The sequence below is a fragment of the Apostichopus japonicus genome, chromosome 12 (assembly GCF_037975245.1).
Source record: "Apostichopus japonicus isolate 1M-3 chromosome 12, ASM3797524v1, whole genome shotgun sequence".
NCBI classification, from domain to species: domain Eukaryota; kingdom Metazoa; phylum Echinodermata; class Holothuroidea; order Aspidochirotida; family Stichopodidae; genus Apostichopus; species Apostichopus japonicus.
In genome coordinates this window covers 4,052,351-4,075,234 of record NC_092572.1, presented here as the reverse complement: position 1 = coordinate 4,075,234, position 22,884 = coordinate 4,052,351, and the positions used below count along the sequence as shown (strand labels likewise).

The window sequence follows — 22,884 nt, the reverse complement described above, 5'->3', positions numbered from 1 at the left end:
CCCTTACATCTTACCAACCCCCGATTCCTTCCCCAAAGCACTACCTCACATTTGTTTTAACTTTTCAAACGTTATTCCGTTCGGATATGCTAGTACCAGTATTCACGCCAAAAGTATCGCCATACGCACGTAGTGGCGTGAATTAGTCCGTTACTATGGTAACACAGGTGACCGGAGATTCAACCTTGCGTGAGGTGTCTGGAAACAGGATATTCCAGGACCTGCTTGTGACCTAGAAGCCGCAATGTACGGTAGAGTTAGCAGGCCGTGTACAAGTTTTATCATTTCACCTTGTTTGTGTGGTTGGTGTCACGTACGTGCTATGGTTTCCTATGAATTTCTAACAATGAGGATACCAATCAAGCGGTGGTTGCAAAACACTTTCCAAATTATGTAAGTCTGTCCAGCTGTATGTCTGTGAGATACGACACCTTGACAACAAAATCATATCGTCATTGATGGAATATTACTCTGAAATTAGCAGATGTTGCTGTAGAGCAGTGGTTCCCTAACTGGGGTGCATGAACCTCCAGGGGGTGCGTGAGTCCATCCCACGGTGGGGGGGGGGGGGGTTCGTGAGACGTTTCTGAAAGTCAAAACTAAAATCTGCTTTATATAATTTAGTAATGTACAAAAGTCGTACCTATCGACAAACTCTTTTCGCGTTCATATGTTGCCATAGTAGTACCATACCGTGCATGTGATAAATAACTGAATTATGAAACAGACACAGGCCGCATGACTTTGGTGAAGTTGGTGTACGTATGACAGTACAATATTACACTATGAACTTGATCTTTTACGAAGCACTGTTATGCTTATTATAGTATAATAATGACTCAGTGTCTCCAAAAGTTGGGATTTCGTGGACAACTCTGACATCCACAGGGGATTCGTGGAGTAATAAAGTTAGGGAAACCCTGCTTTAGAGTAACTATCGGTCGGATTTTTGATACTTTATAGTCCTGCCCCCCTCCCCCAATCCTTTCCCCTAGCTCACCGGAATATGCATACATAAAAAGGAACTGTTTTTGATGTTCACGTTAAGCAGGTTATATCGTCGTTGAATGTGAACAATAAGACTAGCTGGCAGGCCTATAGTGAGGTGAATGATATTGCCTCAAGTAACTTGTGGCAATGGTTAAGTGACTGCGACCAAACGACATCTAGCTTTGTAGTATATTCCGTTCTGCTTCAAGTGTTTTCCTTGAACTAACATTCAAAACACCAAAACAAATTTGCCAGCTGTCGTTAAATCCCACATCCGTTCAAGACGTTTTGTGTGGCCAAACATTGTATGGTATTGGAATGTTCCATTGTTCGTGTCAACGGAGAAGGCAGTTGAGTATACTCTTTACATGGTGGTCTTTGAACGACCCTCCCAAACATCGCCTCCTCTCTTTCACCCCGCCCCAACTCTCCCACCCAGCAGTGTAGAAAGAAAACCCTTAAACAATATTTCATGATCATAATTAACAGTGTTCGTTCAAGGGCGTTGTGGCGTTTGTACTCTTCCGTACATACCTCTACCAGTTCACGGCTTTTGTTGTCTGGTACATTGCAGCCGATCTACCTCGAAATAGTGACGTCACTGGTTAAAGCCAACACGGGCGGACGTGACGTCCACGAAAACAGCCTAAAATACAGGAAACTATAAAGTAAAGTGTTTAGTTTTATATGTATACGAAGGGTTGTGCATTACCATTTAAAGAAATATTGCTTCGAACACTCAAGTTCGTGTTGATTATTAGATAATACAACGAGCATGGTTTTGTTTAACTCCTTATCATATCGATATAGATTGCAGTGGCGTAGGAAGGTACTTTTGAGTGGGGGGGCTGAAGACTGATGGCCGGCCTAGGGGAGGGGTCTAAGGGGAGGGGGTGTCCCCCTCCCCTTTGGAATTTTTTTGCATTTCCAGGTGGCCTCAGATGCAATTTGATGCAATATAGCACACTTCAACCCACCCACTCCATTTTGTATATAATTTTGCATTTTCACCTGGCCTTAGATGCAATTTGGTGCTCCAAATGAGATTTTTTCTCATTTGGAAATGAAAAAGGGGTTTTCTGACTTGCGAAGTGGGGGGGCGGAATGATACTTCCGCCCCTCCACCCCCCCCCCGGTTCCTACGCCCTTGATAGTTTGTCCCTGCTTAATGAGGATATGACAATCAATATGTCATGTTTCGATTTTGGATAAAATCAACAGTGTTAATTCAAGGGCATTTCCTGATTCATTAGCCTATTGACAACATTGTGTCTTTTTTTTTCTCGCTTTTGCCATAGTTTGGTGGTTATACTCTCACTCCATGACACTAACACATCACCACCCGCTCTGCAATTGTTATATTATTATTATTCATTGTTAACATCTCTCGCTCTTTCTCGATTGTTGCACTCCTTCGTTTTAAATTCAACCGTTCAGGTTTTCTTCTCAGATTTCCCCGGTCTCCCCATCTCCTCCACCTCTCCCCTGACATCCACCCTCTTCCATCCGTCCCCTGCCTCCCCATCTCTTCCACCTCCTCTCCCCATCTGCCTCCCCACTCTCGTCCACCTCTCCCCTTCCATCAGTCCCCTACCTCCCCATCCACTTCCATCAGTCCCCAGCCTTCCATCCCTTCCACCCCCCCATCTGCGTTCCCACCCCCTTCCATCAGTCCCCTGCCTCCCGACTCTCTTCCATCCCTTTGTTTCTGTAATTCGTTGGTTTCTGATTGCGGCGTAACAATACTGTTCATTACAAGTCAACGAAGTATCTCTAGAAAACCAATTAACGTCAAAATAACATTATACCCTTACCAGAAGACAATATCGACTAACCTGGTCACTCTTTCATAAGAACCCATTCAACATCTGCTAAACAGTCCGGACAAGCGTGCGTTCCTCACGCTTCGGTACCTGACATCTCCTAGAAAGTACGATAACTTTAGAGTAACTCCGGTAATAATGGTGATAAGCCTTTCCCAAACCCCAAATCCTATTTTCATAGTTTTGCGGGTTGAGTGGGGTCTAATGGTTATCAGAACTCCTGGTTCAATCACAAAGTAGTCTTGGGTTTTGTTTGTTGTAGAAGAACTCATTTCGTGTGTGAAGCTCAATTAGGCTCCTTACACTGTTGAATAAATTTGTTGATCACTTTACTGGAAAATAAAAGAGAGTTTATTATAAGAAAACAAACACAGTCGTACCCCTTATTTCAAATTGACAAAAAGTTTGTGTCGAGCATGCTTTGTAGGATGGTCAGGGTTGGGTATGAGTGGGTGGGAGGGGTGGGGGTTGGAAATCAGAAGCAACTATTATTTCTGCAGGGGGCAATATGATAACATGATTGTCGTGAGCTACACTGTTTTAATACTATTTTCAAGTTATTGCGGAAATATGCCAACAACAATAAAACGGAAGTAGTGTATGTAGGTTTTCTAATCCAAGGTTGTTCCACCCCCTGTATGGCTTATTTAAAGCATAACGTAAGCATTTAAGCTCATACTATTTTAAGGTTTCATCCAACTTCAGTCCGAAATGCAGAAATGCTGAGCGCGTACAAAACTTTCTGACGCACATATAGCGATTTTTTTTTATCAACGAGTTTTTGTTAACATTCAAGTTATAGTCAAGATTGTGGGTGGGGGTCATTTAAAACATTGTATACACATTTTATAATGTTATTATATAATTCATGTGCTTTATACATAGGTTAAACCTATATGCATGAGGCGTGAAAGAAAAACTTAGCGATACGATATCACAACTTAATACTTTTTATACTTGTACTTTCTATATAATATGGTTGACTTTTGAACCAACTGAACAATGCGACAACATTTTCAGGCTATATCATTATTAAGAAGCTGGATAAATTCAATAAAACCATTACCTTATACAATTAAACATTGAATTTACTATCATTTTTTTTTTTTTAAATCGGTAGTTGTGATTTCTAAATCATTTCGAATATATGGCATTATTTTATTACATTTTGGCTATTTATTATATATGTCAATCTTTGATTTCTATTTTGATTATAAACTCATCTGCAAACAAATCTTTTCTTTAGACATAGCGGATGAGCTGCATCATAAAGAGAGGCGAGTAGTCTGCTCTCAGTGGTCAACCCGAAGCGTCCCGCAGGATTTATCAATAAGATCGAAATAAGAACAGGAATCTCTCTCCATTTATAAGGAGACCAAATAGGCTTAGAGATATTTTTTAAGCCTCTTGTAGTTTCCCAGCGCTTTTGAAGTACGTCTGCCTGCCTGTCAAGACTTGTCGTGAAAAGCAGGGCAACTTTAAGACGATTTTCTGTGCTCCATCTGTGGTCGTACTTTTTTTTCTTTTTTTGTGGTTTTGCTGGATTATTGAGAAAGATTTTTAATTGCAGCTCGAGGAGGGAACCTGTTTTCTTTGTCCTGTAGTATTAAGCGTACTCGGCATATATGTAGAGGACATGTCACTTTACGACAGATTGTGTGCAAAAGCTGATAATCAGGCAGTTTCTATTATATACGGGCTTTGCGGAATTTACTGCTGGTATATGATCGTGCAGCGAGTTGTTGTTGGACTAGAATAGATCATGGATTGACTAAGTGGGCGCGGTCCAAAAGCTGCATTCGTAAAGTTAACGGATAAACTGTTTGATGGTTGGAAGAGAGAAATAGGCTGGCTATGGAACATTTTAAGTACATATGTAGATAAACGTGTTCTCATAGTAGCTACAAAGGGGACATGGGTACAGGGCGGTTGTGTGCGAATGGATAAGCTCTATGTGACATTTGGGTTGGGGAGGGGGGGGGTCGCTATCAGCCAATGATGTCCAGCCTAGTATCCCTGGCCTCTCCCCTTTCCCCAACTCCGCTTGTGTTCAAGCTCATTGAGGTTTATTACACGAATTAAGGCTTCAGTTATATTTATACGAAAGAAATAAATTAATATGGTATTCTATATAGTTAACATAATTGATACTTTAGCCTATATACTTCACGATGGTAGTCAATGTAACATATTTGTACATGTTTCATGATTCAAGAACGATGTTCCTTTGGACCGTGGATGGATGTATATATGTTGTAAAGACTGGCATTTTGAATCCATATTTTGTTTCAGTACTCTACGGAATAAAATGTGCAAATTTGATCTCATTCGACCTTTGACATAATATTATAGCAGATGAGTGTTTTTTTTTTGTAGTGATCCATAGTTTTGTGTTTCGTCATCACCATCTGTTTGCACCATTTAGAGTTAGACACAAAATAGTTCATAAAATTAGCAAGTGAAAACGAACGTGAGTCTGATATCGAGCTATAGCAGGGGTTCACTAACTTGGGTGCGTCAACCCCAGGGGGTGCGTGAGTCCATCCCAGGGGGTTCGTGGGACGTTTCTCAAAGTCAAAACTAGAGTCCTATTTGTTGAACTTAAATCTGAAATAAAAATCTGAAATATCATATAAATGAGTAATGTACAAAAGTCGTACATATCGACAAACTCTTTTCGCGTTCCATACGCATATATGTTGCCATAGTAGTACCGTACCGAGCATGATGTGATAAATAAATGAATTAGCAATCGATGCGTGATAAAATTCGTGATCTGATCTGGAAGTTTCCAAATAAATATTTGTTCATCTCTTCTATAGTATAATGATGACTCAGATATTGTCTCGAAAAGTTTGGGGTTCGTGGACAACTCTGACATCCACAGGGGGTTCGTTGGGGGATAAAGTTAGGGAAACCCTGGCCTATAGGCTATGTAGTTTTAGTATTGGAAATCCTTATACACACTGTAAGACTTCAGATAACGTGTGCGTGATGTTCAAAACACTATTATTGACGTTTGTGTTATCCCTGTTGACGTAGTGAACAGGACTGACCCAATGGTTTCTTGTAATCAAGTATAATAATTGTTCATGCCATCAAGAAATATTTCTTTTTGCTTCACGGTGATAGTCCCTTTAAGGTGATGAAACGCATCAAAGCTCAGTCAAATTAAACTGGCGCAACTAACAGTACGTGATTAATTAATTGTATTTATAGAATCGCCAAACTCTTTGATTTATTATCATACACAATATACTGAAATATGACGTAAGTCCCTAGCTTAAAAGAGGCTTTAAAGATTAAAACTAATAACTATGCAGAGATGTAATTTGTTAATTAGTCTATTATATACGGGTGTGTCGTACACACGTCTACAAGGCAAAATCCAAATTTGGTTTCATTTATATACTACATAACAAAATCCAAATCCTATAAGGATTTGAAAACTTATAGAGTTTCTTAGTTTATTGGAAATATCAATCCGCATATGCTACGTGACTGCAGAGGATTCATTGTCTCTTGGCAACGTTAAAAGGTTTCCATTTTTCGCTGTTTTCTTCTTCTTCGCCGTGAATCCCTTCAACTGGCTTCCACTTCCTCCTTTTCACGTGCTATCATAGTGAAGAAGATATCGAAGTCATGTCGCCTCTCGAATCTACCCGGTCGTCTGCCAAGTATGATGATCCAGTATACTTTACAACATTTTGTATACTCCCCTGTCACCCCTTCCCCTTCCCACACCATTACCCCTTCCACACCCGTCCCACACCCCTTTCCTCTCCTCGGTCTACTATCAAGCAACCCTGCAATAGTTTACAACTTTCTGTATGCTCATGGTGTGTTAACATCTTTGTCTTTTATCATAGCCTTACTAAAAAAAAACATTACATATCCTATTTACCTTCATGTTTGAATATTATTACAGCCAGTATGTCGATTCCCCTAATTTCCAATTATTTGTTTGTGTTTGTTTTTGTCTTGTTTTATTATTTTTTTAATCAAAACCCAAAATTTTCGTACCATTTTATTATGAGTTTAAAAAGAATTATTTGAGAAGCACTATCGAAAATTGACATGACTAATACTGTTCCACTACCTTGGTCTGTTTTCAAAAAGTATACACGAACGTCAGATAACAATCGGAGATATATTTAACACGTTAACCAGTTGCGCGAAATATTTTCGACTTGTCGTATTTAGGCCTACATATTATTTCATCGACCTTTTTCCTTTAACTTTGAGGGACGAATATTAAAACAAGTAAAGTTTTAATGAACACAAGTCAATGAAGATATCTAATTTCTATCTTCATCATTGAATTCTATATCAATTCATTAAATCTCTGTCGGGTTTATTATTACTGCTGGACGGTGGAGTATGACCCGATGACCGCGATGTGAACCTGTAGAGTTCACGTCGCGGTCCAGCAGTTTAGGATAGTAATCCGAAGAACTATGATAGCGTGATCTAGGTTAAAAAGAATAATATATTGCATTGATCGGGGATCACAAGGGATGTATAGTGTGAAGTCCTAAAGATCTGTTCGCGTGTGCGTGAAGGTCAATGCAAAGACAATGGCGTTTACAGGATGGGGAAGCGGGGGGGGGGCGGGGGGGGGGGGGTGGTGGGACACAGGTGCTGGAGGACATGATCAGCCATCTAGGACAACAAGGAGACTATGGTTCGGACGTGTATCCCGTCCCATTTGAGAAAGTTATGTTCATAACTATAAGGAGGATTTAACTGCTATATCTTATATGGTCTTATAATCGCATCATTCTAGCAAGTATACCTTATGCAACGCTCCTGTCTATCATTTGCTTATAAATACAAAAAGTGATTGATTTTAAAGATAAAACCTCCTGCGTCGCCACCCCCCCTTCACCCACCCCCTCCCCCCATTTAAAATAAAGAGGTGACTAGGTTTTAGGCATATTTCAACTTTTATGGCTTCCCCGGGATACAGACCGTGGATCAACAAACTTGATTTTGGTGACCATCATCATATATAAATATCTGCTAGAAAGTCAATTAATGGTAACTCATAATCAGACTTTAAGACCAAGCATTGCTTCAATTACTGAGATAAGTCATCAAATTCAGTATTCTACGAAGGGTCAGTGGTCAGATACGAACAGAAAAGTGAAATCTTAGAAAGTTATGTTACATATCGGAGCTCTTTTTCGCATCTGAATACTCCCAGCAAAGAAGTGTTCCCACCACTCTTATCCCACTAATTCCACTACCCCTTACTCCCTCCCCCGTTTTGTCTACGAAGTGCTCCACGCATTTCCTTCATCGACTGGCAATGTTCAATCATGTACATGTGTATACATACAGCCTCGCGTCGGCAGGCTATCAGTCGCAACATTAATGTGCAATATTGAAACACGTGGCTTTAATTTTCTCGAATGTGCGCAGTTTTCTTCTTTTCAAGCCAAACCTGGCTAACTTGTTCTTATTTTAATATTCACATTTTCCTCCACCCAAATGAGTGTGTGCTATTTTTAGAATCATTCAATAATGGAAATATAAATAACCGTAAAGTGTGCATTCGCACTCTATGATGTAATATCGAATTTGTTTCATCACTGGTAAAGATTATAGTTGAGCAATCATTGACGAAATAGGGATATTCCCCATTGCGAGACGGATCCTGTACAGTAAGTTGGCCTATAGAAACTATTTTGTATTTGATTATTATTCTTGGCAAAGCAAACGTACGATAAACATGTTTCATTCGGGAATCTACCCTCCGTAACGGAAACTTGCAAAAAGGAATAAACCCTTTAGACGAGTTTGTTTTTTCACACCGATAATAAAAAAATATGGAGTAATATATCATGGTACTTCCCATATGGTGTACAGTCAGTTTCACATGATAAGTTAGTATTGTTCGGCGAAACAATTCCCCCATATTAAAACTAGTAAATTGGAAGCAGGGAAGACATACAAACACACCGTGTTTAGACATGATGTATGTTATAGTTATACCGTGTATATACTAGACACACAATATAGTGTATAGGCCTATTAAGAACTTAGTTTACGTCCACGTGTATAATATAATGATGCCAGATCTTGTAGTAAATGTGTGTACAAGGACCGCAGGACCTCTTGCGAGGTCGAACAGGGGTAAACTCCTTTTATTTGATTTGTGTGTACAACAGCATGAGTATAGGAGTATATATAGCATTACATTTCCTTTGGTATATAAGTATACACGATTACGAATATACTAACTTCTAAGTGCGTGTTTATGAGTAATATTTTTCATGAAAGTACATATTCATAAATAGGATATGAAAAAGCAGTTAAGAGATTTAAAGCTTGAAATAACATGTAGTACCACTATGTAAAAATAATTAAATCAAAAGTTCATGAAATAATTACAGTAGGTTTTGTGGAACAACACCCTGAATAAATACTTAAGTGAGTATACTTATAGTTTACACCGGAGATGTCCGAGTATACCAGTACGCGCGAGTACCAGTATCCGGCGAGTACAATTAGTACGGCCGAGTGCGAGTACCAGTATAAGAGTACAAACACACCAGTGCTATAGGACGTGTACAGACAGTTACGTTAGTATAAGAGTATAGGATTATATATATATACTCACTCTACTGATTTACATATGCTACAGTATACTAATTTCAGTGACCGTTGTTAGTGTTGGAAGATTTTGGAAGAATACATTGAGTATCATGCATGGCTTTAGAGAAATATGGCATTATCAATATCACGTGATCACTGAGTCTGATGTAATCTGAGTTGATATCGGATAATATTATGGGACATGAAACGTTAGCACATAATAGTAGACTTATCTATAGGTTTAATTCTGTTCGTCTATTTTAATTTAATAAAAACCCTATTATACAACGGATTTGATATTTCATTTGGCTTTGGTCATCCAACCATCTCCATGAGAGAGAAAAACGCACCCTATGCCTCCCCTATCTTCACCCTGCTGGGTTATGCTACTATAGTTTTAAATACCTCTTATAGCGAGGCCCATATATATGTTGTAAGTCACAACATTTCGTGGTAAGAGTGTGGTACTTGCCAATGTGGCATTTGTCACAACGAATTGAACAATAAAATAAAAGCTTTATTCGATGTCTAATGTATACATTATGCATGTTTGCTCATATTTGTTTTCATTTTAACTAAAGCCATTATTTATAACTTTTCACCATTTCGACAGCACAATGCGTAAACACTGACGTCATGTAACTGTATTTCAAACCAACCTGTGTAAATGTTGCCATGGTAAATGGAAAATGCATTATGTAACGATGGAGATCCACTTCACAAAAAAATACAATAGGAAGAGGAATATAGTCGAAAATAATGAAGAAAAAATTTAATATAGGCCTATGTCAAGTGTAGAATGATATCTATACTTTTTATCCTTTTCTTTTTAAGTTGTTAATTTTCTTGGAAATACCAGGAACTTGTTATATTCATAACACAGAATGTATGAGAGTTGAATTGGAAATGAAGATTCTATGACGTAAGCTGTCGAAGTCCAACAACACACTCGGCGTCTGTACTTCATAACAAAATTCCCTGCTCAAGTTTCTTATATATATTGGGAACAAATCATGTCGAAAACAACTCTTCAAATTTCCAGCCGTTTTATTATATCTATATTTATCAGTTCATGTTGCCTAGTGATTTACAAGAATACATGATATACATATAAAATGGACGTATATGTCGTATGACCATCCATTGCGCATGCACCAATACCGCATCGTGTTTTGTTAAACGAATACGTGCACTTATCGACAATTAATATGACCTCTTGAACCAATGAGGTACTAAAAGCAGGTAAACACTTCAATTTTTATTTCGCTGACGTAACTGGAAGTTTTATCTTCCATTGTCAAATAGGATATATTCCGTCACATTTACGCACTGGCGCCATTTTGTTGTACATATAATATATATATATATATATATATATATATTTATATATATATATATATATATATATATATATATATATATATATATATATATATATATAAACTAACTACAGTGGTTTATTGGACTATGTTCCAGAAAGTGTCTCAGTAAAATTTGACAGGAAAAGCTAATACGATGGCTGTCCGAAATAAGCTCTTTCATTCAACCGACCAATCGTACACTATATAGGATTAGTTACGAATACGTCTCTCATGACCCATAAAATGATGAATATTAATACGAAGGTAAATTATGCAAGAAGTAAACCGACAACTAAATTGTCAAAAAAGTTTTGGAGAAAAAAAAAATACAAGGAAAAGTCAAGAAATGAATAAAAAGGAACGGACACGTCGAGAATTTCCAAGGAATACCATTAGGTCCATAGATTGTTGGAACCGCTTATATACCATCCTTTGGGATTCTGAGGTCAAAGGTTAAATAATGTATCACCATGGTTAGCCATAGCTGTTTAGCATGATTTGGTGAATTGAAGACTACTGTTTTCCTTTTAAGTATACTAACAATTTAAGAGAATGTGTATTGTAGTATAATTATGTACGCTATACCCAAACATTTCGAAATTTCAAACTTGCATGTACGTCCCACATCTGTATATAGTGGGATATGGTCCATTGGAAAACAGCAGCGTAAATATATTTAACCAATATACCCCCCCCCCCAGCTTCCCCTCCCTTCCAAATAAAAAGATGCAGTGGTACCGTACGGTAAAACTATATGCCTGCATACCTGAAGTTTATGGCAATAGAACACATTTTCCCATGCAAATACGCAAGTTCGCCACTTTATATGTTACGTTGCCAAGAGAACCATGTTATACAGTGGTATGTATCTATAGTACGCCCTTATTTACCTTTTCAATTCCGATTTCGAGAGAGGGTCATAACTTTTCTTTTGTAGTTATAAGTCGTGACGAATCGTTGGTGTATACAATACCGTATGGTCATAATAGAAGCACGTATAATTACACAATATATGTTTACTCTACGCGAATGACAAGGTTTTGTCACCGTGGAACCATTCACGCTCTGCATAATAAGCATTAATAATCGGTGCTTATTGTTGTATGTTATGTTTTCTTCATCGTGGGTGTAGTTACAAGCTGTAACCATGTCATGGAACAATGTCGTTATAACAATGTCATGGAACGATGCCATAACCAGGACGACACCACCCCACCCCCACTATACCCCGCCGTCCGTAGCGGTTACTTTATTGTCTGGCATGGTCGAGAAAATGAATCCACTTAGGGTTGTAGTCGTTGGCGTTACCGACCAGCAGTGACCGGTAGTCCTACCCTCCACCAAACAATGTTTGACATTTTGTAAATGTCATCTTTATTTTGCAAATCTTGGACACTTTATTAGAAGAGTAACACGGTAAGTGTTATGACATCTACTAATAACACTCTTTTATTTGTGACGTCATGCTGACCGTAGGCCAGTCCCTGGGGATCGGTTGGGTGGGGGCAGGAACAACTGTCACATTGGCTAATTTTGGGTCATTATAGACCTATGAGAAAATTTTGGCGAGAAAACGCCATCGGCGAGTGCTGGTCGAAAAGGCATAGGTTTTATTTGTGATTGTTGATGGTAGTTTAAGTGAGTGCTGGTTAATATATCACTGGTTGCCCCCCCCCCTCCATCCACCCCCCTCCACCCACCAACTCTCCCTACCACTTTAACATCTGATCATAAGATAATCCCATAACACAAACGGGAAAATCTCGCCAGAATATAGATATTCTTCGTTGAAACAGAAACAGAGTTTGTACACATCGGTCGAAGCGTTCAACTGTGACGTAAGTGCGTCACAAGTATATTTACTTTACGTGACGTCACAATGACGGCAAAATTACTCCTCCCTGGCTTCTGATCCACTGGTTTTACCCGCGACGTGAGTAACTGGCAGAATAGGGTTGCATAGGGTTAGGTGTATTGCAGGGGTAAACGATGGTGGGTAAAGAATGGTACAAAAGCACAATGCACGGATTAAAAGCGAGGGTCGATATTGCTTTCACTGCGAGGTAATAGACTTTTGTTATTGAAGTGAATAGACTCAGATCGGTGAATTGAATGGAGATTCTGGCAGCTGTTGAAAGGGAACGTTATGTCCGAAATATACCACCTGATCGATTCGTACAAAAACATTGATTGCGCGCCGACGTGACTCCGGAAAGTCGGTTTAGTATGAGCGGACTAATATAGGTATATATAGTCCTGCAACATGCATACACAACTTTCCAACGTATGAACAAAGCCAGGTATATACCGATGTACGTAAAGAATGAAAAGAGAGGAAGGGAAAAGAGAAATATCAGGGGGGGGGGGGTGAAGAAGCTTTCGTGAACAAATTAAATAATACTTAGTCTTTATACGATGGTGATGTTAAATTGTTAAAGTATGTATAGTGATGTTGTTATTATTAACTATATGAGACCAGGTACACATGTACAAAGTTACGAAGTTAGCGTGAAAATGAATATGTAAACGTATAGGCCTATAAGGTTTGTTTCATTTGAACGGCGAAAAGGCACAGTTTAGGGATCACTTACAGATTAATTCACTTATCGGAAAAACACACAAAAATATATACCCTGCAGTAGCCCGTTGGCACCGAGAAAACGTCACCGTATTAAAACCAAAATTGGATCCACAGTGTTATATGCTGATTGTAAGAGCTTAACACACATTACCGTAGATATGATACCATAATTCATACTTCACGAGTCTGGATTTTTCTAGAAGTGCAAGTCTACATGAAATCATAAATAGCTTTCAATTTGGATGTTAGGGTTTACTTTGGCTATATGGCAGCTCACCAGGTAAACTTGAAGGGCTACACTTGAACTTTAATCTTTCTCCTTAGCTCTGCCTACCTCTGTTTGTTTATGAGTTATGTATATATATATATACACTAATAACACAGCTGGACAAATATTATCGCTACGCTAAATATATATGGATAGCATATAAGGCGATATATACAATTTTTGAGCGAAAACAACAGATTTTAATCATAATACAGAGGGAAAAAAATATGATATATTTGTTTTGTCATCAAGCAAAGTACACTTTGATTTTATAGAAGCGAATCCGGGTTGAACTTCCCAATCACTGTAAAACCTAGACACATAGAAATTGATAAGGTTCAATTCTAGTTCGCTCTGTACAAAGTTTAGTCAAAAAAATCCTCCAAAACAAGTCGATGCACAACGATTGCAACACAATCATGGCTGTGATCATTATTCGGCCAGAACTATACAGCTATACCAGCAACCGAAATCTGTTGTCAGCTTGCCAAAAACCTAGTGGAATCTTTTAGGCAAATTGGGTGTATACAAAATAGTTCACGAACTAAGTAGACAACTCAGGTTGGGGGTAAACACAAAAGATTGATCTAAACATCTCTAGTCGGCGCTGAAAGAACTTTTCAAGCCCAATGGAATAGTGAAGATTTGCACAATGGGTAAAGTATAGGCTACGGGCCTACGTATAGGTATATATATGCGTGAATATAGCTTTCATTATTGCTGTAAGGTTATTGCAAACAGACATAATACAAACGCATCGAGATTTCGTGTAAAAGGCTTTCAAAAGGTAAATAAAGACTGCGGGAATTGTTAAGCTACTTTCGTTCTCACAATCCACTGTTATAGTATTCTACTGTGTGAAATACTGCTGAGCATACTAATTTCGCAATTCAAAGCGAAGGTTATTCAAAACGAAGTTGACAATAACACTGTGCTGGAGAGGCGTGTCATACAAATTCTATAGTGAAAAGGTTTACTTTTATTGTGATCTGTTGAACGCTTGCCAATTATCGGTATACATGAGTTGGCTTTTTGTATGTATCTGTATGTGTGTGAACCAGAAAATTAGGGTCATATTTACTATAAAGTGCGAACATGTACAAAAGATTTTCTTGATGAGTTGGTAGGCTACATCTACGCTATTTGCCAGATTCGTCAGTTTAGAACAATGCGTTGAATGCTATTCGGAAATCATATTTTATGAAAAGAAAGATAGGAAGGGGTATGTCGGTGGCAGTAAAAAAACAAAGGGTAAAGGAGAAAGCACGGCATCTATGATAAAAAAAAAAACATTTTGTGGCTAAAAGACACAGCTGGGCGGATCCATCATTTCTTATAGGAGGGGTGTTTAAAACCAACTCCCATAAAGGGGGGGGGGGGTTGGCGTTTGGTGGTGTTTCTCCAAACTGCAGCACAAACTTAGACGTCCAATGTGCCATTCTGAACCACCCTCCTAATCCAGCTCACCAAATGCCATATGAGCTTTCATATAAAGCTAACACTAAGCCGTATACGATGTATGCGAAAACTCTGAAGTTTTATCTGAATGATATTTTGGCGAACTAAACAAGACCATAGTAATGCCAGAACCTGTACCCGCACTTTTCAGGTTCTTCTGGCACTGAAAACGTACAAAAACAATGGTTGTTATGACTCACGCAAGTATACACACAGTATACGCTGTGGCACTACGTGCCTGTTACTAATATGGGTTATTAGTGCTTCCAGAAATTTCCATCCCTGTATAACTGAACAATGAAGCACTGCGTATGAAGCTCATAGGCTATGCCAACTAAGAAAGACATACACATCTTAAAGTATGGCTGCCGCCCTGCAGAACTCCATGTTGTAACGTAGTGGACTGTACTTGAAGCTATATTGCGGCAGTCTGTATAGCGACCACGCAACAACATCCACACGTACACCATTTAACACACTCAATATATTAACAAGCATCATTATTGTCCTATATTGTACCAGGGAGTTGTTATTCCATAACAACTCCCTGATTGTACGAGTCATTATTCGTGGAATTCATTTTAGATTTGTAGTTATAAAATCGTTTTGCTTATTTCATAGTTTTTGGGTGTTATTTAAATGGCGATAAGATGGTAGCCTACAGCCTATACGATCATAAAATTCCAGCTAACATACAATTGGTGTTGTCAACTAGCCATGCATCGAATTTCATTTAACCCCGACTCGACTATCTACATACAATACCATAGACCCACCCTCACGCAACGAACAGGTACATATAGTCTTTATCATAGTACAATGCTATACAAATAACGCAGTCAGCCGAATCAACAGTGGGTGTACAATAACTTGGCTCACCGCCATTTGCAGTTGTTTGCCAGATCTTTTATCTCTTCCTACTCGTACGTGCTTTATAACACACAGCTGTTTAATAAAGCTATCGACTAGTTGTACAGTTGTATCTACGGGGGAAAATAAGCTGTTAGTCAAATAACAGAGTTCACCAAGATTACACTGTATTGTTTTACGTAGGCACACTATGCATGTTGTTGAATAGTAGGATATCTGATCTTGTCGAGTTACTAAGATATATGTTACGCAGTACACAGCGGTGGAGTCGAATAGGGTGGGGGTGGGGTAGGGTTGATGACAAATGCGGTGGGGAAGGGTTGATGACAAATGCGGTGGGGAGTTCTTTGTTTGCAGAGATATTGCATAGGGATATATAAATTTGCTAAGTTTATGTTATAGATATATTTGTAAAACCTACTGTTTATATCTTCTTAGTCACTAAGCGTATTCATCAATATGTTTTGCACAACATACATTTTGTCGACCTGCGGATGGATGCCTTCCATAAACACATAACGAAATATGACGCAAAACAAAAGTAATTAAATTTATTCATGTATTCACTTTTTTTCATTTCAGCATCATTTTCTTGTCAAAAGGTTTTAAATACAAAGAAAGGTTTTTTTCATTTGTACACATGTACACGCGATCACATTTACAAACTAACATAACAACCAGCAACTATTGAATTTGGCAAACGAAAAAAAATAAGAAGATAATCATAAAAAATAAAAGTTAAAACACAAAAAAATACCAAATTCAATATGCTCAGTTGTTGTGAATGAATATATCTGTATATACAAGTCATTACTGTTTTGACAGGCATGGCGAGAAGGAAGAATATTTTACTATGATCAAAACTTTTCTTATGAAATATTTTTGGCTCAGGGAAAATGACACTTCTTCCAGGACAATAGCAAACCAAAACAAAAAGCAAGGATATGAATGAATCATGTGACATTTGAAGAAAAAAATGATAACGAGGGGGGGGGGGTGGGGGAGGGTTGGGGCGGGTTATTAACCACATCCCAAGTGAGGAATGACTTGTAGAAAAAAAAACACATTCAAGGTGAACACCAGATGTTTGTTTTTTTGTTGTTTTAGAGGAATTGGAGATTGAGGTGTAAATGTTGTGACATATGAATCAAATGACAGACAATGATCAAATAATTACCAATATTTCTCGATACTCTTTGTAAGTAATGAAGGTATGTGTGGCGGCTGTAATATATATATTTATGTATGCATCTGCAAAAGTCTTGAAAACAGGTCTACTTTCTTTCAACTGAAACTAATTGGAAATGTCAGTTCAGTCGAAAGATTCGGCACCTACGAATCAGTACAAAGTATTAAAGGAGTACAAGCCACCTTAGATATATATATATATATATATATATATACATACATATATATATATATACATACATATATATATATATATACATACATATATATATACATATATATATATATATATATATATATATATATATATATATATATATATACAGTAAAAGCATACATGTACAAAATTTATACAGTGCAGGCCAATGCATGAAGTTGAGTTTCTTCCTGGATACAGTAACACGCATGCAAATAGACCTGTCCTATGCTGGACAATATACAGCAGTAGTACGTGGTGGAAGGGTGCTCACCACATAAACAGGATGTGATGGAAACGATACATGTACAAAGGCAGGATACACAAAGTGCTGGTGTACATACTGTACCATTACTATATATATATACACATGACATACATACATACATACATATATATGGACTTTCTTTAAAAACCACTTTGGTATCGTTAACAGTCACATTACACCTGAGATAATATGAACAAACAATTTAAGCTAGGTTTGACGCCTTCGTCACTCTCTCAAGAATGTATAGTACAATGCACAATATACATCAATGCAAATCGCAGGCACTTTTTTGTTACGAAAGCCCAAACGTGTACCGAAATAAAGCAGAAGGAAAATTCTGAATGGCCGGCCATAGCCAAGAAGGCCACTGTGATACATTGTCGAGAGGCATATTGAATAGGAATATCGCTTGTAGAATTTGCACAACACGTTTCACGCACACATGTATGTATATATGCCAAGTTCATGTGATATATAATATCAATTTAAGCAAAAATTGCCATTATAACAAGAGTGATTGTTCATATTCTTAGTACAATTATATCTGTTATATTTTGTGCTACTTGAATGTATGTATGAAATCCAATTTAAATTTGTTATTCATTTGCTATAATTTGGAAAATAATCTAAGATAATTTTTTTTCTCTTTTTTATTCATTGTAGGATAATTTTCATTTGTCATTCATTTGTATCTGTACTTTTAATGCCATATAAAACATTGTAAAACTATTGCACGCTTTATGTGAAGGCTATTTCTAAAATACTGAATAAGTGAAAAAAAGATCATTACCATCTCACCTGCCCGTAACCAAATTCCCCAAATAGCGCTGTATATTAGTGAAAAGCAAGTCAAAATCGAACAGGCCAAACTTATGATGCATTGTGAGTGTACTGTACTGTGTTGTGAATGTAGTGCATAGCATTACAGTGAGTCTTTGACACACAAAACAGTTGTGTGAAATCTGTGTGTTATTATTAAAACCGCCCCTAATTTCAACTATTTAGTAAATTGCCCCTTTGATACATACAACAGTGTTCCTGAAACAGGCAACTGTTCTGTTAGCAAAAGCCTGACATTAGTTATTGCCCTTGAGACATTTCCTCTGAAACCTTCTGTAACAGCACGAGGAGATGTTTATTCACCTCTTTTAACAAGGGAATATTGTGATTTGTATAAAGCACACTGCAAACGGTAGTCTACCGAATTAAACTATGCGGTACTCTAGCCTACACGTTAAACCCATAATGTGAAAGAGAACTTATCTCACATTAGCACTGAAGAAATGAATGCATACTTTGAAGTTAGACATTGGTAATACAACAGACACATATTGTAGAGGACGGAAACACATGAGGCTAAGCCTAAGGTAACACACACTGGTGCTGATCCCACATATACTGGCTTCAAACATATATAGTGTCCACTGTCCTGCAATCAACAACCATACCCCCATTGTAATACAAACTGTAGTGACAGTCAAAGATTTCTTGAAATAAAAAATTTGCATCCTTTAAAATTCAGCAGCCAAACCACCCACCCCTTCTCTAGTCTAATTCATTGCAGTGTCTTATTTTTCAGTCATGATCATCAATATACTGCATATTCAGTATTCAGATTAAATCATGAATCAAGTGTGACCTACAGGCAAGACACGACCATCAAAATAACCACCCTCCCCATACCCCCGGCCACACAGTAAAACACTATCGCACAACTGCAATTTGCATCAGACTCAGCCCTGCTTGAGGTAATGACAAATTAAAGAAGACCAAAATGGAATGTAAAACCTTTTCATGTTGATAGCACCAACAATGTCATGAATATGCAACAAACTCATGAATAAACTACTTTGGTCAGACTCAAGGAGGGGCAGAGGCTTCAAACGTATCGACTACAAAATACCATAGAAAATGTTCTTTCTTGTATGAGTTTAGTACTGTACATGAAATGCAAATTCAAAATATACCATTCTATTCATAATTAAAAAGCAATTATTAGCAAACCAAGAATTGGATTCATCACAAGACAATGTTGCCAAAGCAGCGTTCCCTATATTAAAAGCATGAAGCCTATACTGTAACAGAAAAAAAAACATCCGAAAAAAAAAACATTGCATATCATTTCTTGTTGGAAAAGAAGAGTGTGAACCAAATTTTTGCAAACATTTCCACCATTACCTGCTAAAAGGGATTGCTTATTGTACAAATGGAACCACAAAACTCCAAGCAGAGAATTCAGACACCCTAGGGCACAAAATATGGTCATAACAAATCTTTCCTTCCCTAAAACCACATGCCAAGTAATCCTTGCCCTAACAAATGTGGATAAGCTATCAATCCATAGGGGTTATTGAGGTTAGTCTGAATATGCCAACTGTGGAGACAAACAAGGTCAATCTCAACCAATCAGATGCGAGCATTTTTCACCTCACTTTATGGGGAGAGGAATTTCTGTCATCCTCATGTCAAATGTCTTTAGCATCATACTGTGCAGTAACAAAATTCTTATGCTCAGAAAGTGAAATTGGAAAATCAAGGCAAAATGGTACCCCTGAGATCGCCATGCTTGTAAACAATGAACAACTTGGAATTTCGAGTCAAAATAACAAATATGTGATATCATTTCCAAGGAAATCTGTCATCAAGTAATGATCACAATTTACCTTAGAATCTGTAACAAGTGTGTGTGTTTTGTGTAACAATGGATAACAGGAAAGGTGTTTGCAAAAATTTGGTGCAACCATCAAAGAGCTTATTTCTGATACAGTACTTCTTCCAGGGAGGACCCTTTACAAGAGGTATAATGGAAAGAGACAATAAAAAATTAACTACTTAAAACCACTGATTTAGTGACTCAAAATAAAGTCACAAAATATTCCAAAGTTAAAATACAAAAAAAAAAAAAATGAAAATCTCTAAATTGCGCAAAACCAGATTTTTGAATTTCAAATTTGATTCTATTATCTGCTTTTTTTCTACAAAAGATGAAAATTGCAATGGAAATGAATATTCAGTGATTGGACTGGGCTGAAAAGTGAAACGCAAAAGGTGTAAAACGAATAAAGCCATCAGTTGCTAGGTCCACCGACCCCTTTGACAGGGAGGGTGAGAGTGGGGGGTGTCTACAGGAGGGGCTAAGAGCGAACCGCAACAGTCCCATTGTTCACCCAACGAAACGGATCTGGATTTTGTCGTCTGAGACGAGGGGAAGCGTAACTACTACTATACTGGCTGCTGTTGTACAGATCGTTGTTGTAATTGTTCTGCCTCTTTTGATTCCTCAGTTTACCCTCTTGCTGTTCCAGGAGGGTGTTAGGGGAAGGGATTCTAACATTGCCGTTGTTACCGTTGGTGTCTACTACCACGCTCTCCTCATCGCTGCTATCAGTACTGGTAAAAGAAGCTATTGTGCAGCACGTACCCATCTCACCGAACCTGTGAAATAATAAAAAGAATGGAACTACCTGAATATATAATCCCCTTTTCCCAAGTGATGGATGGAAGTTGCTGGTACTTTACAGTTCCACAAAGGTTTGTGCACCCAAATGTGAGTATACATACAATTAGGTTCTCACATCCAGCCATAAATTGAAGAATGTTAAAGAACTTTCAATTTTTGTCCACGCTGACAGCCTTCATACAATTACATAGCCAAACAATTGGGTAAAAAAAAACAACTTGCATTGAACTCAATTTTCAAAACTATGAACTTAAACTTGCCAAAAGCCAAACAATACACCTGACAAAGTTCTTTGTTTTTGAAATAGATCCAATGAGAAAAATTTCCTTGAACAATTAACACTTTCAGAAAGTGAAACAGCTTAACTGTTTGATTAACAACTGATTCTGAAAGGCAGGGTATCCTTACATCACATATGAATACTTCACAAAACTATAAAAAACAATTGGCATAGAAAATATATATAGAAAGTTATACCTTCAAAGAACATGCAAAAATTTCCATACACATCATATTTTGGTACACAAACAGAAACAAGAGCTATAAGCTATCCTAGTATGCAGTTATAAAAGCGAAGGTATAGCACAACCCATAGGACAGTGGAGAATAATTGTCTACGTAATCATGGAAATTGAAAAATGGTGTTTAATCCCTGAATGCCAAGAAAAAGGTGTGATTTGCTAAGGTCACTTGAGCTTATCAAATCTGTCATTATGTAGCTCAGAATTTTACTTTTCTTTTTGAATCCCATGTGGCCAAAGTGGCTGAGAACAACAGATGGTGGGTTGTTTTATCATGGATATTAAAGCCCTTAATGGAAAAGCTTTGTCAGGGCAGCAATACTCCATTTCTGTAACAAACAAACCCTGGCGGGTCTAAATCGACCATTTTCAACTAATGTTAGGCTTCAGTAGGTCTAGCCTAAGCTGTACTGCATCATTTATAGTACACATTAACAAATACTGTTGTTAAGAGAGAATGCATGGCTATTGCGAAATAATCCTCACCTGCATGTAACTTCTCGTGGATCAACCCAAAGAGTCATTTCAACTGGTAAGTTAAGAGAATTATATGTGACACCAGAAGCTTCTGCAGCCTTTACTAAAACACTGTCCCTGGGCTCATCAATACTAATACGAATACAGCGATAACCTTGTCCTTTCGACGGTTTATCTTCGTACCAGTGGTTTCTAAACCTGGACATCAAGACACGGGCTAATTGTTCCGAAAAAGCAGTAACATCTTCAGAATTTAAGTGCTTGCTCTTCCTAACAATTTTGGTAATGAATACCACTGCAGCTGAAATTTCGTCTTTCATGATTTATAAGTCAAAACAAAAGGTGGAATTTCTGGAAGTGAAACGAAAGCTGCATCCAATTTTGCTTGACATGTATGTACAGCCTAGTAATATGTAACCATGTACAAATTTACTAGCCTATGTGTAGATCGCCAAATACTCCTTTGAAGTGCTTTGTTGTGAGAATCGAACACTGATTTCTTCAGTAAAAGGCTCCTCGTCAGAAATCCGCAGTAATATTTAATCCCAAACGAACTCAATTATGATTCCTTTTCCGATGAAATGGTATGGAAGATCTTTGAGAGGGGAAATTAACTTAATCGAAAGAATTAGATTTGGAAGAGGACGTTGGTAGCGTTACCTTACTGCTTCGTGTCTATCTTGTGAGTAATCAGCTGAATTGTTTTGGAAACTATTTATAAGGTCATATGACGTCACAATCGAAATGAAAATTTAACCAATCACAAAGCTTGTGTATCGCGTCACTACGCGAAACTGATAAACAGTCATATGCATGGGTCAAA

At 37.8% G+C, this 22,884-nt stretch overlaps 1 protein-coding gene across 1 annotated transcript; it reads right to left on the bottom strand.

Annotated features, from left to right (window-relative positions):
• Window positions 1-16,496: 16,496 nt before the first annotated feature.
• LOC139977407 (protein BTG3-like) lies at window positions 16,497-22,766 on the bottom strand. Its single transcript, XM_071986708.1, has 2 exons — window positions 22,071-22,766; window positions 16,497-21,038 (listed from the first exon to the last, which is right to left on the bottom strand). The coding sequence occupies exons 1-2, from the start codon at window positions 22,379-22,381 to the stop codon at window positions 20,738-20,740; spliced, it is 612 nt and encodes a 203-aa protein (XP_071842809.1). The 5' UTR covers window positions 22,382-22,766; the 3' UTR covers window positions 16,497-20,737.
• Window positions 22,767-22,884: the final 118 nt, after the last annotated feature.